The 26300-nt window shown below is 41.3% G+C and overlaps 2 protein-coding genes and 1 pseudogene across 2 annotated transcripts; all 3 read right to left on the bottom strand.

Annotated features, from left to right (window-relative positions):
• Window positions 1–430: 430 nt before the first annotated feature.
• Window positions 431–5265, bottom strand: LOC122003003 (annotated as a pseudogene).
• Window positions 5266–6454: 1189 nt separating this feature from the next.
• On the bottom strand, window positions 6455–9147 carry LOC122003007 (serine/threonine-protein kinase Aurora-2-like). The gene is made up of 9 exons (XM_042558433.1): window positions 9023–9147; window positions 8535–8648; window positions 8156–8302; window positions 7966–8061; window positions 7611–7706; window positions 7435–7531; window positions 7234–7351; window positions 7086–7158; window positions 6455–6998 (listed from the first exon to the last, which is right to left on the bottom strand). Exons 1-9 carry the CDS (start codon window positions 9056–9058, stop codon window positions 6897–6899), a joined length of 879 nt encoding a protein of 292 aa, XP_042414367.1. The 5' UTR covers window positions 9059–9147; the 3' UTR covers window positions 6455–6896.
• An 11929-nt stretch (window positions 9148–21076) lies between these two features.
• On the bottom strand, window positions 21077–24187 carry LOC121999798. Its single transcript, XM_042554430.1, has 2 exons — window positions 23720–24187; window positions 21077–21379 (listed from the first exon to the last, which is right to left on the bottom strand). Exons 1-2 carry the CDS (start codon window positions 24185–24187, stop codon window positions 21077–21079), a joined length of 771 nt encoding a protein of 256 aa, XP_042410364.1.
• Window positions 24188–26300: the final 2113 nt, after the last annotated feature.

The raw sequence follows: 26300 nt of genomic DNA on the forward strand, positions 1-26300 counted from the left end.
CGTTTCGGGTTAAAAAATTTTCAAGAGACCTAATCAGTCATTTTAGAATTAATCGATATAAATTAAATATATGATGCCAAATAAAAAAAAAAATTGACAGTAGAGAAGACAATCAAATTGCTTTGAGGCACAGCAACATGAACCTCAATCTCAAGTCAAGATCAATCGAAAATAGCTTGAAAAAAGTAGTTCTTTTTCTTGTTCTTAAAGTGAGAAGGACTTTAGAACCTTTCAGGAGAACCGTTAGTTCCACCAAAATAGTTCTATTTCTTGGTCCTACATGCCATTTTTTTTAATAAATAAATAAAAAAAAAAATATATATATATATATATATATATATATATATATATATAATATAAATGAAAAATGAAAAGAATCAAGTGGTACTTGTTGTCTTCGACACAACCTGGCTTGCAGAATAATAATAGCATCAGTCCACCATTTGTACTATTCTTTTCACTACTTTCGGTCCATATAATGCATACTAAGAAGAAGAGACATGTTTACCATACCCTTTAGATGAACAACAATGAATACAATTACGAAATTCATGGCCTACAAAGTTTTATCGACTTTTAAACAACAAACTAATGCAAATTATCCATTTGAATCACAAGGTGTTGCAAATGCACCACCAAGAACAGATATGAAAGCTTCACCTGTTAACCTCTTTCACGATAGTCACCTCGCCGCCGGAGGGCGATAAAAGATGCTTGTCTTGATCGGGATCGTCACTTTCCTGTGGTTCATGTGTTGTTGTGGTGATGACTGATAAGGATTCTGGGCCATCCTCTGCAGGAGAAACTTTGAAGTTACTTGAAAGGATGCAAAAAATAACATATAAAAAAAAAGTAGAATTCTCTACACATCGACTAACCTGATAGACCCTGGTATTCATGTTGGATGGCTGGCAAACGAAGGCTTTCGGGTAGAAGACAATTACAAAGTGCGCCTATGCAGTCACATTCGACCATACTATAAGCAACTCAAAGACTAGAACTTCAAATTATGACATTTGAAACAAAGAAAGCCTAGGAATCAATACTGTAATACCTAGCCCTGCAAGCCTGTTAACCCACTGTGGAATCGGTCAAGCTGTGAGTCTCTTACTAACATCATCTGTGAAGTGATTGCAGTTTTTTGAAATGAGGTGGTAGGTGTCTCCGTGATACTCTGAAGCCACGCGTTCTATAAATCCACGGAATTCAGACGGGGGCATATTTGTATGACCCAGTAAGATGGAACATCTGTAGAGAAACCCAGGGCAGGTCTTTGGTTCCACCTCAAACACTCCACTTGTGGGAAAATCATGGGCTCCAAAACCGTACTCCGAACCATGGACTGCTTCAATAAACCCTCAACAACATATATTACAAGGAATAAGCATTTGACGGATTGTATATTTTTTACAAGTCATGAAACAATGACCAACTATTAGCGATCAACTGATTGAACTTATTTCTGAATGACTATTTATCCTCCCTTCATTAGGAAATAACAAGCTAGGAAGGACACATCTGATCATCACTATGATGATGAGAGAAGTTGATATTAATCATTATCGGGTCTGTTGCAACGACAACATTTGGAGTTATCGATAATTCAATCAGATAGGAAATAGTATACACTAAATCTGATACTAATACATTGAGAAAAATTCCTTCCAGACTTTATATTTACTAAAATATAATTACAGAACAACCATCAAATCTTGTTAAAAAGAATGAACATATGCACAATCCATATGCATCCTCACATCTGATCTTGTTGGATTCATCTGGAAATACTAGTGATGGTGTCACCTATCACTTACTCGTGTGAAGAATCTCCTGAGTTAACTCCCAAATTAAAGAAACTATTAAGAGTCAAGACAATCAATCCCAAATTGGTCGAAAAACAGTCACTTTTGTAGTACTAAAAGCCATCTTATGTAAGGATTAAAGCATTTGCATGGTTACTACATAAGAATTAGAGTGTAGTACCCTTAAACTTATAAAATTATCAGTGGGCACCACCTATCCACCTATTCGTTCATTGTCCCTATCGAGAGCCTTTCTTAAAACAGAACTTGACAACTTGAGCTACTATCATTACTCTTTAACTAAAAACTGCTAAGGTTGTGTGTTGGTTTTGTTTAAATTATGGAATTGTAATTAGAGTTTCAGGTTAAAAGGAAAAAATTAAAAATAATCTTGTGTCAATCATTCTTTTGACTGACAACCAATTTGAAGGAGAACTTAAAAAGTAGAATCTTCAAGCACTTGCCAACATATTTTACATAAAATAAATCTTCTCCAAAAGTTCTGTCCAAACGCTGGAGACAATTACATTAAGCACTCATAGTTTGAAAGTCAAGCATGTCTAGTTGAATAAAATGACTTCATTAGACTATCCATAAGATCACTTAACTCTGTAGTGACCATATAGTTTCATTATATGAATGATAATTGATCTTGCCCTGAAGCTGAGCGAACGGCTGCCGAGAAGTATCGCTGATGTGGACCTCCGTGTGCGGTGGAAACGCCTTGCTCTTGCAATCACAAGTCGTTAGTGCCAAGCCGGAAAGGGATTCCCGGCGACGGCCCTCCGACGCTCAAGTCACACAACGGTAGGGAGAGAGATGAAGGAAAAATGAAGAAGTGAGTGGTAGTGCTCAGAGACGTATGTGCGCGTACCTCTGCGGATGACTACTGCTCTTCTTATATAGAGCTTCGATGGGTTGACTGCACACTTCCCGGGCAGACGGGACTTCCCAAGCTTTCCTCAATAGCTAACACCGGGAAAGGATCCCTGACACCTTACCTTAACGGGGCAGACGCATTTACGCCAAGGCGGCGCAATCTTCTTCCGTACGATTTCCTGTCTATTCGCGCCGTCAGCCAGCGGCATTGACTCCCAAAAGGATATTAAGACGAATTTCCCTTCCCTTATTAAATGTCAGCCTCTAATCTGATGGTACTTCCTTTGATCTATCTGGCCAGCCCACTCTTTGGCATTCTACGGATATATATATATATATTCCGATCGGCTGGGGCCTCTTTCTCTTGGCCCGTCCTAGATTCAGCCCAACTTCTTTGAACTCTTTAGCCTGGTCAGGTTGTGGACTCGGTCTCACCATCATGAGCTCCGTCTGCCGCTCGGCACCTGTGGCCTGCCGATCGGCTCGTCTCTTAGCTGACCGTCCTTTGGCTTTGACAACCATCCGATCGTTGAACCTCCTCAGCGGTGGGCCCCCCTATGTCATCGCCGGATCAATAATGAACTCCGATGTTTTTTCATGTTTTTGGCTAAGGACATGGACTATCATGATAATAGCAATGAAATCTGATTAGTAGATGATGAAAGGGAGACTAGTTCAAAATCTTGGGTGTTAGAGCAATCCTGCAAACTTGTAAGAGCTACGTATATAGAACTCTCTTTTTATGAGAATTACTCAAGTAAAAATCCTATCAGTAGAAGGTAGAATATCAGGGAGAGACTGGCGCCTGGAAATCTTTCATGAAGAGATTTAAGTGGATTGCATCGATACAGCCCATAACTAATAACACTAACATCTCAACTGGCAACTGCCCACTTCACAGATCTTATTGACTTAATAGAATGATTATCATCACAAAGCTCTTGATTGTATTGGTTAAAGACATCTCTTGTGCCTAGATACTCTTAAGGAAGCTCATTGACTGCACAATTCATTGAATGCATTTCCTATAAAAACTAGTAGGTTATGCCTCATTTCTTAGCTAAAATTATAACATAATGAATTAGCAGCCAGTATCATCTTGATGGAGACAAATAACCATAGTAACATGCTCTACAACGAGCCTATAATTTCCAACATATTTGTTTATTACAATATTTTGTTAATTTTACCAAATAACTTAGAATTAAGAAAAAAAAATCATCTCTCCTATCTAGAACCACATATCTTTCAAATCATGTCATTTGATCAATTTATACCCAAAACATTGTCATCGGTGTTAATAGTGAATAGATGTTGCATTAAAATGGTATTGATCTTTTTCACATTAAGTATCCATTTTTTGAAAACAAAAAATCTTAAATTTTCTGCATTTGTTGTCCAACAATGTTTCTATTTCATGTTCTAAGCTCTTATATGGAAGTGGACAAAGCTCTCACTATTTTCTTTATCTAGTATCTACCATTGCTTGCATTGCTAATCTATTTCATCGTGATCTTCTTCCTTAAAAAAAATATGTATTGAACCGGGTAACATTAAACCTAGGGCGATCGGTCCGACCTCACAAAAGTTTTCCACCTGCTGCCAGGGTAAATCGGGAAGCACTTGTAGTGGGCGGCTCAGAAACCCAGCATTCCATAGTTGCGCGCCACATTTGGAGGAAAAATCTCTGCAAATGCACCGTAGCTGAGGATCGAACGATGAGTGCTTAGGTGACAACTTGATGCCCTTCCGCTACATCATGACCCGGGGGCATCATGATCTTCTTCCTTGATACAATAGAAAGTTTCATACTTGCTAACATTCAATTTAGAACTTTCAAACAGAGAAGAAATATGATCTATGTTGATTTTCTACCATAAATTTAATCTACTCAAATTGCAATCATTAAACAAGACAGTACATGACAAAAGGTAAAACAAAATAAGACAATAAAGTCACCTCCTTCATTTCCCCTTTGCAACTGCCAAAATTCTTTGACAGTTTGGTTCATATATCAATTTTCTTTTGGTAGCTTATTATTATTATTATTATTATTATGAGCTGAAAATTCCTAACGATGACAAAGATATATCAGATCAGAGAACCAGCAGTTCATTGCTATCATCCTTCCCGTTCATCAATTCAATCTTGTTGGTGAACCAATTTACTTAGAACAACCAAGTTCGAGGCAAGGGGATGAATTTGCCAAAAATGTAGACAGAAGTACAAAGAAACGAATCAACAGCTCATCAAATCGGCTCCGCCAATCGCATCAAATATCATCATGCAATGGTTTAGGAGAAAAGAAAAAAAAATGATGATTTTTTTAAGGAATAAGAGAGGTGCGGTTACTCACCTTCGATGCCGGAGTGGAAGATGCCGAGGCCGAGCCAGCGCAGGTAGTTGTTCAAGGGGGTGAGGTCGTAGACGTTGAGCACCACGGGGGTGACGGAGGCCTTGTCCTCGGACGGCGACACCGAGGAGAAGCCGGAGCCCATGGGATGGGAACGGATCGAGGGAAGAAACCCTAGAGAGATCCGAGGAGGAGAGACAATCTACGGCCGCAGGAAGTAGTAGTCTCCCTGTGCCGCTGGACCACGCTAAGGTGCCGTATCGTGTGACTGTGGTACAAAATAAACAAGCGACAGTTTGATTATCGTGTTAGAGCCCACGTTAATTTTGTTACCATTAATTTTATTAAATTTAGATGATTTTTGTTATTATAATTATATCAATTAACCTTAAATTTCTATTATCTTTAATTTTTTATTATTTTCTTCTCTTTCTTCTATTTTTTTATTAGTATATTTATACAATAATTAAATAATATTCATTTAAAATATAATAAATATCATAAAATCTTAATCATTTATTTTATTTATTAAAATATTATTTTAATCAAGTTATTACTTAAATAAATAAAATAAAAATGATATATAGAGTTATTATTGTAGAAGCTAACAACTAACTTCTACACATTATATAAACTAGAAGTTCAGCTACCTTTTTCAAAGATTTTATCCTAAATTTTGGATACTCTATCTATTCCCTAAATTTAGATTTGATGAATAGTGATTCTCTAAATTTAGAGAATGAAACATTTATCCTAAAAATAAAATAATATTTCTTTTTAATCTCTCTCCTTCCACCCAATCTCTCTCCTTCCACTCATTCCATAAATATAATAATAAAAATAAAAGAAAGAGAAGAAAATAATAAAAAATTAAGGATGATGGAAATTTTAGGATATTTGTTGTAATGTGTAGTGAAAAATGATTATCTAAATTTAATAAAGTGAGTCATTTATCCTAAATTTTAGATATAGTAATAGAGAAACTGATGCGAATGCTCTTAGATGTTAACTTCTACACGACCACCAAATGATCAAGTAATATAAGAGTGTTTTGTGTAAGTTATTTTAAATGATGTGCTTATTTGACTTTAATCATAAATGGATAAATGATGGGCGTCTATTTAATTTTTATTTTTAATTTTCCCATTAAAATAATTTTGAAAATTATATAAAAAAATGTATATTAAAAATTAATCTTTTATAAAAAAAAAGTAGAAAATTGGATTTCTATTCTAATTATAATGATTAACTTAAATAATATTTTTTTCCCCATTTTTTTAATAATTTAGATGTTTCAAATTTCATGTGATTAATTCTGAACATATCCTCTTAATTTGTCTATCAAACCCTATTTATTCGTGGAATCATCCACTTTGGTATCCTTTTAACTAAAATAGTAATCTTTTTAGTAGCATGATCATCCAATCAATTTATTCCTATTGATTCTAACAATTCATTACAAAGTTAATCATTAGGATCTTTCAATTCATAGATATGAATCTCGTATGCTCACCAAAAAAAAAAATGACTTGGACAAAAAGAAAATGAAATGACTTAATTGGCACTTTAATCCTCTTATTTATAATTACTCTCTAAGGAGTTGATCAATCGAACTTTCAATTCTCCAGGCATGATGTAGTTATTCAGGGAAGGTCATCTATTTTTAGGATTAATCGGGCATTTGAATTATCAAAAAAAAAAACAATTGACATGCTAACAATACTCATGCTTTCTCAATCCCTTTGCTTGATGTTGAGGTAGAGGTTGAGCTCCTTGGCATCCCTCTTCCTACCATAGTCTTTCTTTAATGACGGTCATAAATTGGACAACAGATATCTAACATTAGACAGCAGCAGCAGCAGTCAGCCTCGATATACACCTGAAGGATCAGCATTTTGCACTATCCATGGATGCTCGAGCAGCTTGTAGAGAGGAAGGCGCTGCGATGAATCCTTGACGAGCATCTAAACAAGATCATATGGTCATGCTGCGAAAGAGGATGGAATATATAAACTGGTGTGAAAACTCCAAAGGTCTCATTGATGGCACACCTGGCTAACAAGATCCTTCGCGCCAGGGGAAACTATTGGCTTCGAGGGAAACTTAAGATCAACTTTCACAATCCTGCAGTCAATGAAACAATCAATGATCGAGCATACTAGTGAGCATAGAATTGATATCTGGGAGAACGTGGTTTACCTTCTGTAAGTATCTGAATGCTCCTTTGCCTCAAATGGAGGTGCGCCGTAAAGAAACTCATAGCACAATACACCCAAGCTCCAAATATCCACACTAGCATCATGTTGTACACTTTCCACTACGACAAATATATGGAGGAAGAATGTAAGGCGAGGAAAAAAAAACTTATTGGGGGTGCTGCTGCGGTAAAATTTGACATACCCATTTCAGGGGGGAGGTAATCGAGCGTTCCACACATGGTCTGCCTACGATTGAATGTGTGGACTGACCACCCAAAATCTGCAATTTTCAGCTCACCCTACGCGACACCAAGAATGCATTTTGTAAGCATTTTAGTCATAATATGTGAAGTCAAACAAAAACAGATGATAGTTTACCTGGAGACCGATCAATAAGTTCTCAGGTTTAATATCTCTATGTATCACGTGTTTCCCATGGAGATAAATCAATGCTCGTGCTAGAGATGCAATGTACTGAAAATTTGTTAACACAATGAACAAATCAGTACAAAAGGAATTTTGAATGCTAAACGAAAATGATTAGTGTCCATTGACAGATGATGAAAAAAAGTTGTTAAGCATGTTTGTAAAGAATTTACAATAAACTGGATGAATTAACAAATCTACAACTTGTGTACAGACATAAAGAAACAGAAAAAAATAAAGCAAATGATAATTGTCGTTCACCGAATACGAATAAAGCTATGGTAAAGCATGTTAGAAAAGAACTCACAGTAGCAGTTCGTCTCTCATTGAAACATTTGCACTTTTGCAGTTCCTTGTAAAGTTCACCTTTGGCTGCATATTCTAAGATCAAGTAAACTCGAGTCTGTGAAACAAATGAGAATCTAGGTCAGCTGAGCTGTAAACAGAATTCAACTAAAATGCAACAACAATGATTACAACTTTAAGCCTTCAGCAACCTGATCATAGAAGTATCCATACAGGCGTAGTATATTTGGGTGACGGAGGTGGCTTTGAATCTCAACTTCCCGACGTAGTTGATGCTCAACTTGAGATTGTTTGAGCTGATTCTTGAAAAGCACTTTTAATGCTACAATATGGCTGCTCTGTTCACCAATTTGCAGCTCAAAATTCAGGTACGAGATAACAGGATCAAAAATACCAGCAAAACAAGCACTACAATGCTATGGATTTGAACATAAATTCGTCGTGGACAAAATACAAGAGGGCATCCCAGTGCAAATTTCAAGCCTTGAATTATTCATAATTTATCCATATTTATTATTAGTTTCAAGAAGGATTCATAAGATAAAATCTGCGATGAGTGATTCCTCATACCATTTTTTCCCTTGCGAGGTAAACATGGCCAAACTTTCCTCTTCCTAGGGGCTTCCCGATGTCAAAATCACTGAGCGTCCATCGCTTCTCCACTGTCGAAGCTTTCGAAGGAGACTGTATTGGGAGGAGAAAACAAGGTCATACGAAAGCCATGACAATGAGAAGGGCAAAGGGCCTAAATTTGTAGAGCAAACGAAGGATTGTGATCCAACCAAACTGAAAAACAAGAATAGTAAAATAGAAATCCTAGATCTGCTAACATAAATTCAAGAGTCATAACAGTAAGATTAACCCAAAGATTTCAAAAAAGAAACTTAACAAACCACCAAATCTCCGTGTAAATATGGAGAAAATAACAGATCGAACGCGAAGAAATGATATAGAAGATAGAAGCTGATCGGCTGGATGGGAGAAGATAAACCACAAACCCTAATCGTCGAAGGATCACCAACAATAAACACAGGGATCGAAAAATTAACGAAGGTTACCTCCGATTCCCACTGCGATTCCGCGACGACCGCCATGGAGGAGAGCGATTGAGCAGCAATCGAGGAGATGCTCGACGAGTTTGACTCGGAGGAAGACGAAGCCCGACGCCGACGCGACGCAACGTGAGGGAAAGAAAAGGGGACGCAGAACTGGTATTTATTCCTCTGGCGTTCCAACGGTCGGATTCTTGGAAGCCCAAGCACGAGGTCTCCATGTGGACCGAGAGGCCACGTGGATTGGACCGGCCCAATGGAGTATTGGGCCAGCGTCAACTCGCCCATGTCCAATTTAGCTCAAATTTAATAAGTAAAAACGCTAAAAAAAAATCCGGTAAAATTAAAAAATTGGTCTCTTATTTTTTTTTATGATTAAAAAAAAGTGTCTTTATTTGCTAAAACAACTCCAAATTTATCAAAATTATTAAAAAAAATAAATTAACTTAATCAAAATTATTTTAACTTATTAAAATTACTCTAATTATTACACAGTTGATTGATCAAAATTATTAAAAGGCTAAAATAACTTTAACCCCCTATATTTTCTATCCAATAACATTTTATTACCTCTATTTAAAAAATAATATTTAACTTCCTTTGACCAAAAGTCAAATGTGAGAAATTTTATAAAAGACAATTGTGCCCTTATTTTTTTTTATTATTTTTCAATAATAACCTCAATAGGGAAAAAACATATTAAATTAACTATTATATTTTTCGATAAAATCCTTATAAAATTCATACACGCACTAGCATAAATAATAGAAAATAACAATCTTGAAAGGGATAACTAGTCAAAAACTCATTCCACCGTCCCTATCAAATAAAAAAGAGTCCATTCTAAATTAATAAACCAAAATCAAATGAAAATAGAAAAAAGTTCATATAAAAAATTTATTTCTCATCGTTAAATGTAACATAGAATGGATAACAAATAATTATGTCATTACCTTTTTTTTATTTTTCAATAATAACCTCAAAAGAAAAAAAAATGTATTAAATTGGTCATTATATTCTTCGATATAAACACTCATAAAATTCATATACACACCTACATAAATAACATAAAACAATAACTCTGAAAAAGATAATCAACCAAAAACTCATTTTACCACCTTCACCAAACTAAAAAAGAACCAAAATTCTAAATTAATGAACTAAAATCACTTCCAGTTCAGTGTACGCCACATTTGATGATAAAGAGAAGAATTTTAATAATGAACTTTATTTCATCTTTATTTAATTTTGATTCATCAATTTAGAATTCTGACTTTTTTTAATTTAGTAAGGATGGTGGAATAAATTTTTGACTGATTATCCTTTTCAGAATTATTTTATGTTAGTACATATATAAATTTTGTGAGGATTTATACCAAAAGATATAATAGTCAATTCAATATATTTTTCCTCTATTGAGGTTATTATTGAAAAATGATAAAAAAAAAAGACAATGACATAATTATCTTTTATAAAATTTCTCATATTTATCTTTTGGTCAAATAGGATTAAATATTATTTTTTAAATATTGAAAGGTAAAATGCTATTGGATAGAAAAATACTAAGGGGTTAAAAGTATTTTAATCTTGTTAAAATAATATAAAATACTTTTAGATAAAAAATAGATAAGACACCTTTCATTTCTTTTTGTTTTCGACAATAACAAAAATAAGACATGACCTTTTAATAGTCTGTCAATAACCAATCATCCGGTGAACTCATAATTCGAGTGGACTTGCTTGTTTAGTTTTGTTTTTAAATAAATTAATAAAATTTTAATTCAATCCGTATAAATTATTTAAGAACGGATTAATCTGATGATTCTAATTTAAATGATGGCTCTATTTTAAAATTTTACCTAATAAATAAATAAAATTCACTTTAAATAGAAAAAACTTTTCAAAGAATTCATTGAATTTGATCATTTCAAAAAATAAATATTTTTTAAAAAAAATATTTAATAAAATGGATCGTTCTTGATTTGAGACTTTAGCTTGACAAAAACAAAATTCATAACTTTTATTATAAAAAAACACATATCACCATAGATTCATAATCTAATTTTGAAAAAAAAAAATCCTTCCATACCTAAGCCAACCTGAGCTTATATTTATTGTCTAGACTCATAATCCGTAGGGCCGGCTCAAGGCATAGGCCATTAAGGCCTATGCCTAGGGCCCCAATATAATTGGGGCCCACAAATTTTACATATATATATTTATGTAAATTAAATATGAATATTAATTTAAAAACATATGAGTATAGATATTAAATATTTAAAATTATGGTTAAAATAAAATTTAGTTGAGATTTATTTTTATCAGTAATTGTAATTTTTTACTAGCTAAATTATATTTGATCAAAAATTTTAAACTTTTTATAGATTAAATTTGAATCATTTTTATTTTTTTTACTCGTGTTAGATTTAATTGATAATTTTAATTTTTTTACTATTAAAATTAAATTTAGTTAGTAATTTATTTTTATTTTTTTTATTAAAATTTAATTAGTAATTTTAAATTTTTTTATGATATATTTATTGATTACACTTAATTTATATATATACACACACTTTTAATAGTCAAAAACATATTCAAAATGTAGAATTATTTCTTTCTTAAATTTTATTTTTATTTCATTTTTTTAATAATTCATGATCAATATTTTCTAGCTAAATATTTTTAGATAAATAAATTTTATTAATAATTTATCAAAGTTAAAATAAATAAAAATACAGTTTAGTTCATGAAACTCCCGTCAATAAGGAATTCCGAGGAAGAGCCTATTATACATAATGATTATAATTAGTACTCGAACCTATTTCTTCTAGGTCATACAATAATTTTATTGTTGTGTCAAAACTTTCCTTCCTCGAAGTTAAAAATGATTGATATTTTTTTTAAAAAAATTATAATTAAAATTTATATTAATAGTATTACAATAATTTATTATTGTTTCTAAATTAGATAACATAAAATATTTTTTATTTTTTAAATTTTACTAATAATAAAAAAGTGACGTTTGACATAAGATAAAGTTTTTGTGGCCTAGTTGGTCACTGCTACTAATTGTATAAATAATCATTGACAATATATGAAACTACCGTTTTAAATTTTATTAACAAAATTAAATGTCGCCTCCGGGATATGGTTGAGTTGGCTATACGGGTAGATATTGTTACAATGGGCAAGGTGTCGAATCTCGGCAAAGTCAAGAAAAATGCTCTCCATACAGTGGCCAACTGCAGCTTTCCGATTTACCTCCTCACAGATGGTCGTAGGATTGGTCGTGTTGGGCTGTTAGAGTGACAAATTCCACCTTTTCCTATAACTAATAAAATTAAATGATTCTAATATTTATTTAAAAAAATATTAAATTCTTTTTTCGCCTAGAGCCTCAAGAATGGTTGAGACGGCCCTGATAATCCGAGTAAACTAATCCATTTAGAATAAATTTTAACTTAATCTACATAAATTATTTGACGGACGGATCCAAATTGATGATTCTATTTTTTTTACCTAATAAATAAATAAATAAAATTCATTTTTTTCTTTTATTTTTAAGAAAAAAGAATTATATATTACATAGTAAAATGGTAAATTTAAGTTTTGTTATATTCTCATTAACAAAAAGTCACGGATTCAAATCCTGAAAATAACTTCTTGTAAAAAGTAAGGATAAGACTACGTACAATGAATCTTTTTCCGAGACCTAGTATAACGAAAACTTCATACACCAAACTGTCTTTTTTTTATATTCTCATGTAATATACAACTTGAATATCATCAAATATCAGTCCTTCCAAAATCGAACCAACTGATGAATTACAAAGTCTGAATCATTCAGATGTAGCTATTTATTTAGTTCGAGTCTAGTCAACACCTAATTCAATTGTGATTTTAATATCTTTGTCAGTTATGCAGATCTACCAACTTTAAATGACCATAAATGAAAATTTTATTTATATTTTTTTATTCTAAGCATTTGACTGACTGTTGACTGAGGGTAAGGGCATGGGAGAATTTTGACATTACTGTTTTTTTTTAAAAAAAAAATCCAATTAATTCAGTAAACCGAGAAAACAAACAGCTCAAAGTAATTTGAAATCCTCAAATGTAATATACTTTGGAATTCAAACCCTTGTTATTTAGGGACCTTATTTCATCGTTTACCATTACACCAAAACCCCGAAGGTAACAATAAGTTTGGGAAAAAATTAACAAACGAGAAAAATTAGGATTGAGAAAAAATTTATAGGGAAGAAAATAAAAAAGAATCTTTAGGGATTTTAGGGATGAAGTCGGTTGCAGAGTGCTTGTCGGGGAGGGTAGGGTGGAAGGCCGTGCAATGCCACCCTCGTAGGATCGGTTTCAAGGGGCGAGAGGTTGCTTAGTGTTGCACGCATAGGGCCAGCTGCGTAGGGTCGTCCGTAGCTCGCGTGGTTGAGTGATATGCTTTGAATGGATAAAAATATGTCCACAAGATTCATAAAACGACTGAACGAATGAATAATCCATCCTTTTACAATATTATCATGTCCCAAAGCTGATGAAATGGAGGCTGGGAATGTGACGTTCGTACTGATTTTCTGTGAATTTTGCTCCGACCTACAACATAACTGATGTCAGTGTCGAGCCAAGGAAAGGACCCCCGGCGACGACCCTCCGACGTTCAAATCCTTTATATAAAGCTCATGTAGCGCGTGCACACTTCCCAAGATTGGCACGCGCCCCTAAGTTTTCCATGAAAATACTCGTCAGTAAAGTGGTCCTGACACGGTACCTTAACGGGCTGAGCATATCTCTGAAGTGATAGTAGAAGCTTCCGCCGTACGATCCTCTGTCTGACCATGCCATCTGTTAGCGATACTAACTCCCAAAAGGATGTCAAAAGATAGTCTGCTGTGTTTTCTGCTTGACCAAGAGAAATAGTCCCTTGGCCAGAATTCCACCATCCGCGCGTTGTCGGCTGTCAGGCTGAGCGGGATAACCACTCGATCAGAAGTCCACTGTCCAAGTATTGTCTATTGTCGGGCAGAGCGGGATAATCGCTCGACCGGAAGTCCACTATCCGCCTACTTTGTTGTTGAACCGAGCAAGATAGCTGCTCGGCCGGAAGTCCACTGTCCGCGTGCTCAGTTGATGTCAAGTTTGCTGCTACATCGAGCGGAGAAGCCGCTCGGCCGAAGTTGAACTCTGTCAATGTCATGTCTTGCTGTTTGACCGAGTGGGGTAGCCGCTCGGCTCGACTTCTACACATCGTTCTCCCTTGAGCGTCAGGTGTTTAAATACTCCCCGTGTCGAGGGTGACAGTGGATCGGATCCTTCTCCCCGATCGGGGCATGCTTCGCCCGATCGACCAGTGCCCTATACGCGTTGACTGCCTTGACTTTGACTTCCACCGTGATAACAGGGTAGGGCCCCTCTTCATCACCGCATCATGATCCTGTCCGAAAGTCAATGAGATAGATGTTGGAGATGTGGCGCTCCTGCTGACCTCCTGTGGACTTTGCTCCGACCTCCGCCGATGCTTGGACCCCATCTTTATATAGAGCTCCTGTAGAATGCGTGCATGCTGCTCAAGATAGACACGCATCCCCAAGTTTTTCTTGAAAAGACTCGTCAATAAAGTGTCCCAGACACAGTACCTTCATGAGTCGAGCATATCTCTGACGTCACCTAGATTTCTTGGAAATCGTACAAATCCCCACTCATTAAGGCTGAGCACGTTCCCACGCCTTCATTAATTGTCGACATGTGGCGGGGCGCCACGTGTCACGTCCAATGTCGCCGCACGCTTGACGTGACAAATGTGATGTGACATTTGACGGTTTGAATTCAACGATGAAATCTTGTCCTGGATTTCCGGGACAACGATGAGATTGGACGGCTTCGATCGGCCGAATCTGAAGTTTATAAGCTTGTGGTGCTGTCCTCTTCTCTACACTTCGCCTTCGTCGAGTGCTTTTGGTGACCTTTCTGCTCCTGCGCTTCTTTCATTCTCCGATGACGCTCCGCCTGTGCCCATGCTACGCTCCTCCTTTCCTGCTTCCCCGGTGACCTCTCTCCCGTAAGCATTCTCCCAATCGCGTTTGCCTTCGATCTTTTTCGGCTTTTCTTTTTGTTCCGACGAGATTCCAATAGCTTTCTTTTTGCCTTTCCCGGTTATTGCAATGACAAGTTCTTCACAGCCACTTGCCTCTATCCCTAGACTCTGGTACACATCCATGGAGTCTAGGTTCGATGAAGGCGACGCTGAGAGCTTGCAAGATGTTTTTGAAATTCCTTCCGATCATCAGATCATTCTGTCTTCTCCGTCCAATCGACCCAATTCTCCGTCGACCGACTGTATCTATTTCTTCTGGGATCAGTTTATCGTCGGTTTGCGGTTTCCCCTTCATCCTTCCATTCCTACAGTTTGTAAATATTTTTGCATTTCCCTTCATCAACTTGTGCCAAACTCCTTCCGATTGTTGTGTGGCGTCGTTGTTTTGTTTCATCTGCACGACATTCCCCTTACTTCCCGGATCTTTTATTATTTTTATTACCCTAAACTGTCCGATTCGGGAACTTTCCTCTTCCAGTCTCGAGTCGGTTTAGTATTCTTCGACAAGATGCTGACCTCCAACAAGCACTGGAAAAAATACTTTTTCTTCATGCGTCTTCCCGAGCGGCCAAATTTCCCGATCCACTAGTAGCTTGAAGTGGCGCCTCGACCTCCCCTGAAAAGCTACAAGAGCCGATCGGACTACTTGAACGCAACCTCTATGTTGGCCGGCCAGAAATACGACATCCATAAGCTGCTGCTAGAGGGTGTCTTGTATATCTTCGGCCTGAGTCTGATCCGCACCCGGCTGTCGACCAGCCTAGGTATGAAGCTTCTTTAATTCTTCCTTTGATGCTAACTGATTTCTCTTTCTCTTTTGCAGCCGAAGTCATGATGCGAGCATGTCTGGTCGGCAGGATGAAGCTCAAGGACGCCGCGATCAATGCAACAGCTGCTGAAGAACTAGCGAGCCATGACCTGAAGTCGGTCGGCTCACATGAAGAGCAAAAGGATGAGAGCAACGCGACACCCATCATGGTGAACGGAGGCGAGGATAGCCACACGCCGAGGGAAGAAATGGTCGCGGGCTCACAGCCTCCATCTGAGCGGCGTCCGATCATCCCGGTGGAGGATTCATCGAACTCGGCCTTCTCCGACATACCACTGAACATGCACAAGAGGCGCCGAAGGCGGCGAGCAGAGCCCTCATTGAGCTCTGCCACCTCAAGTGCGTAGTCTGCCAAGCGGGTCAAAACTTCGACCATGACTCAGATTCGAGAAACGACGACCTTCGTGTCGTTCGATCAGACGCCCTCCTTGGCTGATCTACCGCAAGAGATTCTCCTCGCGCCGCAAGTGGCCTTCATGCAACCACCTTCAAAGCCCTCGAACGTAAAAAAGTTCGGCATCTATCCGGTGTCCTCCGTGCGACCGTCCGACCGAGCGACCTTAGCTTAATCGGCCCCGAGCGACCTGCGTCACATCACGGCAATCCTCCACCTGTCCACTGAAGAATATAGCGAGTCGAGCGCCGAATCTCGAGGCCCCTGATGTGCGTAGATTGTATACACTTGTTTAGCATATTTTGACACACATTCACATGTTTTGAGCATGTTTTATCTATGCATTTTCATACTTCCAGCTTTGCTTTTAGCATATTTATTCTTTTTGTTCGGAGATATGCTTTTGTACATTTTTTGTACACAGGAATCATATTTGGTGAAGGATTTATGATCGTGGCCAGATTTGCAAGCAAACCAAAGGAGGAAGGCACCATCCTTGTGTGCCACATGGCCCTGCCATGGGGGGTTGCCCAGGCCGTGTGAGGATCACCACCCGTGTGGCTACAGCAGGAAAGGGATTGGTCATGGCCGTGTGAGTTTCACACGATCGTGCCAAGTTTTGAAGCCAACAGAGCCAGGCCGTGTACACCACACGACCTTGTAAGCCCTCTAGAGCTGAAGCAGTGCACGACCGTGTAGATCTACACGGCTGTGCAACATTTCCAGAGGCTAAGAATGCCCTAGCCGTGTGCACCACACGACCGTGCAGGAGCTCCAAAGCCAGAGGCAGTGCAGGTCGTGCAGATCTACACGACCGTGCAAGCGGAGCAGTGGCAGAGCAAGCAACGACCGTGTCTCACACACGGCCGTGTGAGACAGGCAGAGAAGGGAGTAGCACAGGTCGTGTGAGCTTCACACGGACGTGTCTCGGGGTCGTGTGGCACCCAAACCCTCCTTCTATATAAGGCCTTCTTCAAGATTTGAAAGAAGGTCTTCTACCTTTTGGGGGAAAGAAGATTTTGGGCGTTCCTCCACCTTCTTAGAGGGATTTTCCGACGATCTAAGGGCAGATCTTCATCATTTCGACTCCGGAAGCAAAGATTGGATCCGAAGACCGTTCTTCATTGTAGATAAGCCTTTCTTCCCTTTCTTTCTTGGATTTGGGGATCAAGATGCTTGTAATAATCTTGTTTTCGGATTTCTTTCCTTGTTCTATGGATTAGATCTCTATGTTTTAAGATGGAGGAAGTATTTGTAATGAAGATTTGATGTAAAACTCTTGTGGATTTGCCAATTTCCAATTTCTATGATTTTGTCATGTTTGTATCTCTTTGATCTTGTGCGGTTTGTTGTGATTTGGACCTAATTCTCATACTTGATTGAATGTTTGAATATCTTGTGTACCTTATAGAGATAATCTCTCATTCAATTTTCCGAGGGACGTTCGTGACAGACAAGCCCGTGTAAGGACGTTTGAGGGATGATCTTGAGGGTTTAAGGGGGTAGGATAGATTGTATGTGTTCATGTTTTATATCTTGATGCGGTTGATGAGTGATGAATTCTTATGTTGATTATCCGAGGGACGCACGTGACAGGCAAGTCCATGTAAGGACAACATAGATTCATTTCTAATTGATCACATTTAGGTATAGATTTCAGTCATAGGTCGGTTGTCTGTTGCAAGAGAGAATCGGTAACCTTCTACAAATGATGGACAATTGAGGAATAAGATTTGGTAGATCATTTACATTGAATAACCTTACAAAGAAATCGAAATTCCTAGAATATACCTTTATCATAGCCCTTATTCTTGTTTCTTATTCTTTAGTTTCTATGTTTTACTTTGCATAGTTGTACTTTGCTTTTGTCAATCCATTGATTAGTTGCTTAGCTAACTCATGTTGAGACATCTTTAGTGGTTATTTCAATTCCTATGGATACGATATCTTTTATTATTACTTACGATATTTCCGTACACTTGCGGAACGTCAACAGCCCCAAGCACCACAGCCCCAAGCACCAGATCATCATCCAGGGGTCACTCGTTAAGATCTGGGAGGGCGCCCGAGCTCGAGCGGCAATGATGTCGCCGGGCGCACTCGCGAACAACCACACCCAGATGTCCACTGGGGTAAGTGTTCCCTTTATTGTATCTTCTTATATTACCTCCGATCGGCGCTGACCTTCTCTTGCTTGTCTGCAGTATTGAGTGGAGAGTCTGACCATGTGTCACATGCTCGCATTTTTGGAAGAGGAGGTGAAACAATTAAAGGTGTTAAGCGGCCAATCCTCCATCGCTCATGAATATACAGACGCCGAGGTGGTCAGGTTGCAAGGCGCTTTGGAGAAGAGCGACAAATTGCTTGAGGCTGAACTGACCAAGAGCGCCGAGCAGGCCGCTATACTGGAGCGGCTTAATAAACAGGTCGCCACTTTTGATAATAAAATCGAGTCGGCCAACGCGCAGAAGAACCGGACCATGGCCGACCTTGATGAGAAGAATAAAGAGGCTTGCGCTCTCGCCCAGAAACTGAAGGAGGCCGAAGACTTCCTGATTGTCGAGCGGACAGTCGCTCGATCGAAGAAATGTTCGTGGCCAAATCGCCTCCAGAGATACAACGCTGACCACCGCCAAGGATGAGCTGCAGGCCTCCTGAGTAGCCCTGAAAACCTATCAGGAGGCTGAATCGAGTAGGTTTCAGGTCAAGAAGCAAGCCTACATTCGCTCGGACGCATTCTGCAACAAAGTCGCCAATCGAGCCCTTCGACTATTTGACTCTGCGAGGCAGGCCATCTGTCGGCCGATCTGACCAGTAATGTCATAAGCCGGGACAAGCTCACTGTCGCTCTGCCTGACAATGCCCTGGACTATCTTGAGTGAAATTCAACGTTCCTGAGTGAGGCTAAGTATTCCTGTAAGATGCAAAATTTTTCAAGTTTAAATGTGTGCTCGTCCGTTCGGACGAGTTTTACCTCCTTGTATGTTTTTCGACTCCTTTTAATTATTTGCAAGAGCTCGTGATCTCGTTCATAATTATTCTATCAACCAATCGACCTCTCTAGTATTCAGAGTGTATGATTCCGTGATCTCTTGCTTGACCTTGGGAGTATTTTGAAGAATAGCGTCAAACGGTCGCTATATTCTGAAGACTTCGAGCTTTTGAGCAGCTCAGGTTCGCGGTCGGCTATTCATTGACGCTCGCTCGCTCACTGATCTTTCGAAAATTGCTCGACCTCGCACGGGGGAGACAAGAAATCTCATATGCTGGTTCGAGACCAGAAAAGACCACTCGGCCCCGAACGGGGGAGATAGATGCTTTGATAAGATGGTTTGTGCCCAGTGAAGATCGCTCGATCCCGACCGGTCAGCACGAGAGTTTCTAATGCTGAGCCCACAACTCACATACAACTCAAACCCGACTGATCGACATGGGAGTCTCTGACTCAAGGGTTTATAGTTGCCGCTCAACTTCTAAAGCCCGTGAGTCTAATATAACTCAAACCTGACCGATCGGCACGGGAGTCTCTGACTTAAGGGTTTATAGTCGCTGCTCGACTGTTGATGAAGACCCGGATTTTAGGACGCCGCTCGATCGTTGATGAAGAATATGCGAAGATTCGAGTTTAAAGTCGTCGCTCGACCGTTGGTGGAGACAAGGGTTTAACATCACCGCTTGACGATTTAATGTAGACTCGGATTTAAGGTCGCCGCTCAACTGCCGATGGAGACAAGGGTTTAAGGTCGTCACTCGACCGTCGATGGAGACAAGGGTTTAAGGTCGCCACTCGATCATTGATGAAGACATGTATTTAACGTTGTCGCTTGACGATTTGAGATAGACCCGCGTTTTACGTCGTCGCTCGACGATTTAAGGTAGACTCGCGTTTAACGTTGTCACTCGACGATTTGAGGTGATCTTGCATTTAACGTCGCCGCTCGACGATTTGAGGTAGACCTGCATCTAACGTCACTGCTCGACGATTTGAGGTAGACCTGCATTGAACGTCGCCGCTCGATGATTTGATATAGACCCACGTTTAACGTCACCGCTCGATGATTTGTGGTAGACCCGCGTTTAACATCGCCGCTCGAAGATTTGAGGTAGACCCGCGTTTAACGTCACTGCTCGACAATTTGATGTAGACTCGCGTTTAACATCGTCGCTCAACGATTTGAGATAGACTCGCGTTTAACGTTGTCACTCGATGATTTGATGTAGATCCGCGTTTAACGTCGTCGCTCGACGATTTGTTGTGATCTCGAATTTAAGGTCACTGCTCGACCGTTGGTGTTTGACTCACGTTTAAGACCGTCACTCGACCGTTGATATAAACTCGATGTACACCCGGGTTAAAGGTCGCCGCTCGACCGTTCATGGAGATGCACTTAAAAAGGTCCTCAGTTTTTATTCATATGTTGCCTTGTGTTCGGAAGGCATGCCAAGAATACAAAAAGTACAGTATTCACTCGCGCACTTCTCATCCAGCCCTGTAGGGTTGAAGATGGTTCGTTCTCCATGGCCTCTCGAGTTGCCTTCCCTCTTCGTCCTTTAGATAGTAGGCGTCCAAACGAAACTTCTGCATGACCTTGATCCGCCCTGCCTATGGTGCCTCGAGCTTGGCGACATCGCCGACCGACTTCACTTTCTTCCAGACAAGATCGCCGACCTGGAAGGACATCAGGATCACTCGCCAATTGTAGTTCTGTTTCCTTCGCTGCTAGTACGTCGCTAGCTGAACTGCAGCTTTGCCCGCGCTTCGTCCACCAAGTCGAGCTCTATCAGCCTCCGTTCGGCGTTCCTTTCGTCGTAAAGCTGCACCTGATCAGATTCTACTCTGACCTCCACGGGGAAAACTACTTCGTTGTCGTACACCAACTGGAATGGGGTTACGCTGATTGCCTCCTTCGGAGTCGTGCGAAGAGCCCACAGCACACCGGGGAGCTCGTCGACCCAGCTACCTCCCATGTGGTCGAGCCTAGCGCGTAAGACTCTGAGGATCTCCCGATTGATGACTTCGACTTGCCCGTTGCCCTGAGAGTAGGCCACCGAGATGAAGACTTATTGGATGTCATAGCCTCCACACCATTTTTTAAGCTCCCGACCGGCAAACTACTATCTTCCGTTGTCGGATACGAGTCAGCGTGGGATTCTGAATCGGCAAATAATATTTTGCCAAATAAATTTGATGATCATATGCTCGGTGATTCTTGCAAGCGGCTCGGCTTCTACCCACTTCGAGAAGTAGTCCACTGCAACGAGCAGAAATTTCCATTGACCGGTCACCATGGGGAAATGCCCAACGATATCTATACTCCATTGGTCGAACGAGCATGATACCTTGGTTGCTTTCATTTCCTTGGTCGGTCGGTACGACATGTTGTGATACTTCTGGTAGGACAGACAAGTGACCACCGTCCGAGCGACGTCTTCTTGGAGGGTCGGCAAAAAATATCCGACTAGGAGTATTTTTCGAGCTAATGCACGGTCGCCCGGATGATCTCCGCAAGAGCCTTAGTGCACCTTCTTCAGGATGTACTCGATGTCTTCCGCTCCAACACACTTGAGAAGGGGTCTGGAGAAGACTATCTTGTAAAGCTGGTCTCCGATCAAGGTGAACCGCCCGACCCTCTTCTTCAATAAACGGGGCTTCTCCGAATCGGCCGGTGCAACTCTTGACCGCAAGAACTATGTTAGGACCGTCCTCTAGTCATTCGAGAAGGTTATTCCCTCCATCCGGTCGATGTGTGCCACAAGTGAGACTTGCTCGATCGACTGACCTATGACGATCGACGTCAATGAGCTGGCTAGTTTCGCTAACTCATTCATCGCCTGGTTCTCCGATCGGGAGATTTTATGTATAATGACCTCCTGGAAGTTGGTCTTCAACTTCTCGAAAGCCTCTGCATAGAGTCTTAGCCGAGCGTTGCTTATCTCGAATGTCCCGGATAGCTGTTGGGTGGTGAGCTGGGAGTTCGAGTGAATGAGGACTTTAACCGTTCCCACGTGCCGAGCTGCATGTAGGTCGGCTATCAGTGCCTCATACTCTGCTTCGTTATTAGTGGCTCGGTAGTCTAGCCGAATGGGCAGCTGTATCCAGTCCTCCCGCGGTGAGATAAGCAATATACCGATTTCGCTGCCCTGCCGAGTGGACGAGCCGTCCACATATATCTCCCATGTTGTTGTCGGCTCGTCACTCTAGACTTCTGTGACAAAGTCTGCCAAGGCTTGAGCCTTGATTGCCGCTCGGGATTGATACTGAATGTCGAACTCACTAAGTTCTGTCATCCACTTAATCAGTCGTCCGGACGCCTTCGGATTGAGGAGGACTCTTCCCAAAGCGCTGTTAGTCATCATAATTATTGAGTGCGCCAAAAAGTACGGGCGAAGCCTCCGTGCGGCGAGTACTAATGCATAAGCCAACTTTTCGAGACTAGTGCAGTGAGACTCAACATCTTTTAATATGTGACTCAAAAAATATACAAGCTGCTGCTCTTGACCGTTCTGCCTAACTAGAGCCAACCCGACCGCATGCTCATTAGATAACAAGTAAATTCAGAGCGGCTCACCCACAACCGGCTTGGCTAATACAGGTAGTGAGTTCAGATACTCCTTGAGCTCCTCCAGTGCCCGGTCGCACTCGGCGTCCCATTGAAATTTTGTAACCCGGCGAAGCACCTTGAAGAACGACAGGCTCCTATCGGATGACCTGGATATGAACCCGGATAGCGTCGTAATCCGACCGATTAGCCTTTGAGCTTCCTTCAAGTTCCGAGGTGGAGGCATGTCTTGCAAAGCTTGGACCTTGCTCGGGTTGGCTTCGTTGCCTCGCTCGGTGACTATGTAGCCCAAGAAGCGACCACTCTTCGCACCGAACATACACTTGCTCAGGTCCAGCTTTGTTCCATATGTCCTCAACGTCCGTCAAGTCTCGTTGATATCTATGCATGGGTCAGCAATTCGGAGGGATTTAATCAGTATATAGTTGATGCATACCTCCATATTACGGTCGATCTGCCGTCGGAACACATTATTCATTAGCCTCTGGTAGGTGGCTCCGATATTCTTCAATCCGAACGGCATGATATTATAGCAGTATGTTTCGTCGGCCATAATGAAGCTGACTTTTTCCTGGTCCTCGCAGGCGATCGACACTTGGTGGTATCCTTGATACGCGTTGAGCATGCAAATCAGCTCGCATCCCGCCGTCGAGTCCACCATTTGGTCTATCTTGGGCAACGGATAGAAGTCCTTCGAGCACACCTTGTTTAGATCGCGGAAGTCGATGCAGACCCGTCATTTGTTGCCCGTCTTGGAGACTAGCACAACATTGGCTAGTCAACTCGGGAATTGGACTTCCTTGATACGACCGACCTCTAGTAGCTTCTCTATCTCCGCATGGATGATCACGTTGTGCTCCGCGCTGAAATCTCTTTTCCTTTGCTTCACCGGCAGAGCGTCCAGTCGGACATGAAGCTTGTGCTCAACCACACTCAGGGAGATGTCAGGAAGCTCATGGGTCGACCAGGCGAATACGTCGTGATTTTGTTTAAGGCAGGCGACTAGCTCTGCTTTCTTCTCCTCCAGGTCGGTGGCGATGAAGATTGTTGCCTCCGCTTGGTTGGGATGAATTTGGACCTCCTCCTTTACTTCGTATATCAGAGTGGGAGGCTTCTCAGTGACAGCGTTTACCTCTATCCGCGGAGTCTTTCGAGCGACTTTTACCTCAGTCTTAACAATCTCCACATAGCAGCGCTGAGCGGCTAGTTGGTTGCTTTTGACCTCACCCACTTGATCGTCCACGGGGAACTTTATCTTCTGGCAGTAAGTTGACACTACCATCCGAAACTTGTTGAGGGCCGATCGACCTAAGATGACGTTATAGGCTGATGGTGCGTCCACCATTATAAAGTTGGTGGTTCGGGTCCTCCTCAACGACTCTTCTCTCAAATGGCCAACCTTGCTTGGTCGATCGGCAAAACTTTGTTGCCTGTGAATCCGTAAAGCAGGGTCGCCATGGGCAGCAGCTCGCTTCGATCCATTTGCAGCTGATCGAACGTCTTCTTGAAGATGATGTTCACCGAACTCCCCATGTCGACGAAGGTCTGGTGAATGGTGTAATTAGCGATCACCGCTCGGATGATCAGAGCATCATTATGAGGGATCTCTACTCCCTCCAAGTTTCTAGGGCCGAAGCTAATCTGGGGCCTTCGGCCTTCTCCTTGCTGCATCTCACGACGTGGATCTCCAACCGCCGAGCGTGTGACTTCCTGGCTCAATTAGAGTCATCGTCGGTCGACCCTCTGACGATCATGCCTATCTCTTCTCGAGAAGCGTTATTCCCATTTTCTTCTTCCCGAGCGGATGACCTATTTTGCTCAGCTGAGAGTCGGGCGGGATCGGTATCCCCCCTCCGCTGATGTTGGTGATGGCGTTCGGGCACCCTCCTGTCGTCTTCCCGACGCTAAGTGGATCTGTGTCTCTATCGCCGATCAGGAGAAGGTGATCGACAGCGGTATCCTCTTGGAGTCGGTCGGTCGACGATTGGTGTCAGTCCGTGGCAATCCTACATGTTGTGAGTTACCGACTGGTGGAATGAACAAAACATAGGCGTCTATACCTTGCCTTCGACACCTTAGGTCGACTGCATGTCACATGTTGTACAACATGTGCCCTGGTCTCCTGGTGCGGTCGTGCTCTTTCAACCCTCAGCCTCTTAGGTGGCAGATGGTTGCTTGTCAGTCGACGTTCGGTCTGTGTCATATTCTCGATCGGCGCCTCCTTTCTTCTAGTCGCCTAAGTTTCTTCCACATTGATATACTCGTTCGTCTTCTTAAGCATGTGGTCGAAATCCCTAGGTGGCTTCCTAATGAGTGACCAGAAAAAATCTCCCTCGGCGAGCCCCTGGGTGAAGGCGTTTATCATGATCTCGGACAAGACCGAGGGGATATCCATGGCCACTTAATTGAAGCGCTGAATGTATGCTCGGAGCACTTCCTTGGGCTCTTGCTTCAAGGCGAAGAGTCTGACGCTCATCTTTTGGTAGCGTCTGCTGCTGGCGAAGTGGTGCTGGAAAGCAGCTCGAAAGCCCTTGAAGCTCCGTATCGAGCCGTCCGGAGTCTTCTGAACCAACGCTGCACCGATCGGGTGAGAGTAGTGAGAAAGACTCGGCACTTTACTCCGTCTGTATACTGGTGCAGCATGACTTCATTGTCAAACCGATCCAGATGATCATCTGGGTCGGTCGAGCCATTGTATGTCTCAATCGCCAATGGGATGTAGTGTCGGGGCAGAGGGTCTTGTAAGATCTCCTCTGAGAACTACCTGTTGATTCACTCGGGAGACGTGTTGCTTCGGGGCGCTTTGCCCTTCTGTGCATCCCGAATGGGAGCATCGTCTGAAGATGATCCCCGCTCCTAATGCGCTTGGGCTATCTCCGAGGGGGTCTGGAACAAAGCTTGATGGAAGGGGATCAACGCGGACAGCGCTTCCCCTTGTGTATCGGTCGACCTTGGGTTCTTCCCCCATACGGAGAGTTGCTCTACTCGGTCATCTTACCTCGCTCGCTTATCGACTGCCGATGTTGCAGGTTGTGGCGCTAGCCAATCGGCTAACGCTTGTTATTGTTGTTGTTGCTCGATCATTTTTGTTGCTCGGGCTTGAACGAGCATCTCAAACTCCTCTTGAGTGAGTGTCACGTTGGTGAATCGTCCAGCATCTTTCATCTTCTCGGCTCGGATGCAGATGACGTTCCCACAAACAATGTCAAATATGATTATGTCCAAAAGTCAATGAGAAGGATGTTGGGGATGTGGTGCTTCTGCTAACCTCATGTGAACTTTGCTCCAACCTACAACACAACTGACGTCAGTGCCGAGTCAAGGAAGAGGTCCCCGGCGATGACCCTCCGACGCTTAAGTCAGTTTCCGACAAAGAAAAAGCAAAGAAGCGGGAC

Source organism: Zingiber officinale, chromosome 7A (assembly GCF_018446385.1).
Source record: "Zingiber officinale cultivar Zhangliang chromosome 7A, Zo_v1.1, whole genome shotgun sequence".
Lineage (NCBI taxonomy): Eukaryota > Viridiplantae > Streptophyta > Magnoliopsida > Zingiberales > Zingiberaceae > Zingiber > Zingiber officinale.